This window comes from Austrofundulus limnaeus, unplaced genomic scaffold (genome assembly GCF_001266775.1).
Source record: "Austrofundulus limnaeus strain Quisiro unplaced genomic scaffold, Austrofundulus_limnaeus-1.0 Scaffold95, whole genome shotgun sequence".
Lineage (NCBI taxonomy): Eukaryota > Metazoa > Chordata > Actinopteri > Cyprinodontiformes > Rivulidae > Austrofundulus > Austrofundulus limnaeus.
In genome coordinates this window covers 548,928-553,069 of record NW_013952497.1, presented here as the reverse complement: position 1 = coordinate 553,069, position 4,142 = coordinate 548,928, and the positions used below count along the sequence as shown (strand labels likewise).

At 38.9% G+C, this 4,142-nt stretch overlaps 1 protein-coding gene across 6 annotated transcripts in view; it reads left to right on the top strand.

Moving 5' to 3' along the window:
- The window catches only part of veph1 (ventricular zone expressed PH domain-containing 1), a 104,483-nt gene that overhangs the window by 56,865 nt on the left and 43,476 nt on the right, over nucleotides 1–4,142 (top strand). For 2 of the 6 annotated variants that reach the window (XM_014012825.1, XM_014012824.1), the window contains exons 6-7: nucleotides 997–1,160; nucleotides 3,283–3,492. In XM_014012825.1, coding sequence (XP_013868279.1) covers nucleotides 997–1,160; nucleotides 3,283–3,492 — 374 coding nt within the window. Of the gene's footprint in view, nucleotides 1–996; nucleotides 1,161–2,058; nucleotides 2,520–3,089; nucleotides 3,259–3,282; nucleotides 3,493–4,142 lie in introns of those variants that run through there. The other 4 variants (XM_014012827.1, XM_014012829.1, XM_014012830.1 and 1 more) reach the window with 4 other exon arrangements.

Here is a 4,142-nt window from a genome sequence, read left to right as displayed (position 1 = left end):
CGACGGACCGGTACAGCACCCGCTTTACAGCAGACGCCTGTCGATCTCCCACTCCGTTCTTCCCCCATTCGTGAACAAGATCCCCAGATACTTAAACTCCTCCACTTGAGGCAGGACGACCCCCCTGGCCCGGAGAAGGCACTCTACCCTTTTCAAGACCATGGCCTCGGATTTGGAGGCACTGAGCCTCATCCTGGCCTCTTCGCACTCGGCCGCGAACCGCTCCAGCGAGAGCTGCAGATCACGTTCCGATGAAGCCAACAGGACCACATCATCCGCAAAAAGCAGAGATGCGATCCTAAGGCCACCAAAACGGATCCCCTCAACACCTCGGCTGCGCCTAGAAATTCTGTCCATGAAAGTAATGAACAGAATCTGTGACTTTTCATTAACTCCCATAGCACTTTTAGCTGCTCACTGTTTCATTTCAGTGTATCTCTTGTGTCGGTCAAATGCAGAGCATTAGTTTTATCATTGTATGGAAACATACAGTTAGGACTAAACACATACAGTAAACACATACAGTATCATATCATCATCCTTCATGATTTTCTTTTTAAGTTATGYGATACTAACTTTTACATCACATTATGTATTCTTCCAAAGAGTTCACTGAAGGTTTTCTCTGACCCACAGCTCTGCACCTCCAAAATTAGAAGTATTTTACTGCAGTTACAAGAACAAAGAACATAATACTCCTGTTCAGTTGAAAGTCCTTCACCAGTTTTAACACATTTTACTCAGATTTTCTCAGTAATGCTCAATGACAGTTCTTAACTTCTCTTAATAACTACTGTATGTCAGAAGTTGCCTACTGTCAAGGTTCAATAAATAATCCATTCTGTTAAAATATTTGGAATCAAATAATTATGTATAGTTTCTTTGTAAATCCACAAAATCTATATTAAAATGTAATATTTTATGACAAATCTCTAACACACAATCTGTATGTTCAGCTTGTTCAGTGTTTATTTTTTCACTCTTCCTGTCTGGCAGGTAATCACATGCTGTTACGAGTGCTCCCCTCAGTCTATCCCAAACAACCGGACACCATCCACCATCACCTCAGCAAGCTCACAGCAAAGATGACACAACTGGAGTCAGCAGAGAAACCACACCTGATCTGTCTCATTCAGATGATTGCTGACCAACACCCACTCGTGAGTATTTATTACCAGATGTAAAAAAAATTAATTAAATTAAAGCATTCAACATAAAAATATATATAATTAATTACAAAACAATGATGTACTCAAAATCAAGTGGCTGGCAGCGTCACTGGTATAGGTATAATAGTGGTGTTTGTATACTTAGCACAAAAAGTAAGGAAAGATAGGTAGATAATTTATTTATTTACTTATTTATTTATTTATTGTAACAATGCTTCTTAGTAATAAATCGTATAGCGTGCACCTGATTGGCAGCACTTGGGGGTACCAGAAGCTCAAAACAAGTGTCAGTAGCAACAGCAAAATAAACTGTTCGGCAAAGGCAGAGAAGATTTGGCAATTTTTTTCAACCCACATACTCAGCTCTACTGCTCATCCCCCAAAAGCATGTTCCTTATAAATGTGGCACCATTCAAAGGGTAAATTAACAGTCTTTCCAACAGTATAAAATTTATTCCCAAGAAGCATTGTTACTACAAAGAAATAATACCAAAAACAAATCTCCTTACTTCCTGCACTTCCTGCCTTCATAGGATGATTAGGGATAGAATTAGCTGCTGCTGATCAAATACACTTTAACTGATCATTATCAATAGGGATGTTGATTCATCTATCCACATCCACCATCTAACAGTTGCGATATTGAGAAACATTGTATCRTCATCCAAACAAATTGATATAAATTTGTATCGTGATAAAGCTGATGATTTACACCCCTAATTATCCACGGGACCACCTCTAAAGAGCAGGAGTTCTGGCAGTTTGCAGATATGTGTCAGTATAATTGTGTGTGTATTTGTACACTTGAGGTTAGGTCTGATTAAATTTAGAACCTACTATTTATCTCTCCATCATCCATTCATTTATTTTCTATACCACTTTGATGCAGGGGTGCAGGGAGTGACAGAACTAAAGAAGGTGGACCTGTTTCTCCTTTGATGATGATGGTTTCTCTGAAGTTTCTTCAGCATAAATGTATTTGTTTTTTTTACACCACAATATTACTCAATTATTGTAGATGCATACCAAAAAAATGTGTAAAGTTTGTCTCAAAAGTTTTTTTTTTTGTAACATAATTTTAAAGTTTCTGAACACTTTGTTTTGGGGAAATTTGTGAACACACATCCTGTTTTTCTTTTGAAACCCATGGAGGTTTATCACAATCCGATTATTTCCTTAAACACTCACCAGTATCAGTCACTGCTGTTTGATTTGTTAACAATATTATTTATGGTCTGATTGATTTAGATAAACAGTGTTTTCTAACCACTCTCTTTATTAGTCAAACTTAATCAAATTGTTTACTCGTCAATATGTCTGTCCTTCACAACAACATTCCTTATAAAAATACAATAAACCTTTGATAGAGCTGTTGAACTAGAGCCTATTTCTCCACAGGAATTTCTTTTAATTCTGTATTTTGGAGCAGATCTGCTGTTGTTCAACATTAGTGGGGGAATACCACCTACCAGTAACTGAGACCAGAGCTCATGGTGGTAAAACATGCACCGTCTCAGTCAGAGGAGAAACAGAACAAGCCATCTGGAGTTATTCTTATCCTCTGCCTCCCCCTTGTTCACCCCCCACTCCCCTGACACACAGACTCCTCACCCAAAGCTGTTCTCTTTGATTGTAGCTGTGTTCATCACAGTGGTTACGAAATCGCCTTCACTAAACTATTACTTACTAGAAGTGATGCCGTTATGACAAAATTTTTATATAAGATTTGATTTTTTTCCCCGTTTTACTTCCTGATAAACAAATAGTGTCGAAATCAACATGTTTTTTTTTCCCAAGCCAGTGACTCGATGGTAACAGCAATAGAGAAGACAATGAGAACACTGTTAGTTTACTCTAACCCATTCCAGTTTGACCAGATAATGAGCAGGAACTGTACTTTTGTTCATTTTGTCCACACAGTTATTTGTTCAGCACTGACCAGACTTCTCTTGTTGCTGCAGAATCTGGCTTCTAAAAGATATCTGGATTATGTTTGCTTTGTTCCTGAGATGAGTTGATGCTGGGTAACAGAACATTTAGCATGAATAGATATTTTTCGTTTATTGGTTCTTTTGTTTTTGTTTGTTTTGTTTTGTTTTCCTAATCCATGCAGATGCTGAGCCCCCATGTTCCTGCACTGATCAGTTATGTGTGTGACCACTCGCTGACCGAGGCTCTGCTCGGTGCTCTGGTGGATGTAGCCCAGGCCAGTCCTTCATCGTTCGTCAGCTTTCTGCCCGCACTGAGGCTTGTGGGACAGCAGTCCACTGCTTACCTGGGTAATGTGGCCAAAATTCATGGAGCTGTGGGCATCATTAGTGAGGTATAATRTTCTGGACACAAGATTGTATATTTAGGATTTTGTTTTGTTTTTAATCAGATTTGACATTTTTACACACTTGATGATAGTTTAGGTCTTGTGTTAATTTGAGAAGGAAAACTATAAAGCACTTTGAACAACAGAGCATCCTATACACAGGAGCACCACCAAAGGTGGGCCATGGGTTGGGGCAGTGGCCACCCTTGTAAAACTTGCCTTCCCCCACCAATGGCTAAGAAGAAGAATTATAGAAAGCATCACCCCAGATTTACACTGCATGCGGCTCTGCTCCGCTTCGAAGCACAGAAGTGCTCTGACACGCATGCGCAGGAAATGTGAGATCATTCATTAAAGCCAATGATAAATGTGGAAGTCAAACCAAAACCCATTCTGTGGAAGATGGACTTGAAACTTCAGTTGAAACTGTGTCGCTGTTGTCTTTTTTTACATCCATATTTCCGACTAAAAATCACGTTTTACTTGTATAATATGTGTACACATATGATGCGTGCTGCCATCAGCTTCCCAAACTGAATGATACATTTTGACAGCATAGGTGTAAATTTACCTATACAGCGGGTAAAATAAGTATTGAACACGTCAATATTTTTCTCAGTAAATATATTACTAGAGGTGCTAATGACATGAAATTT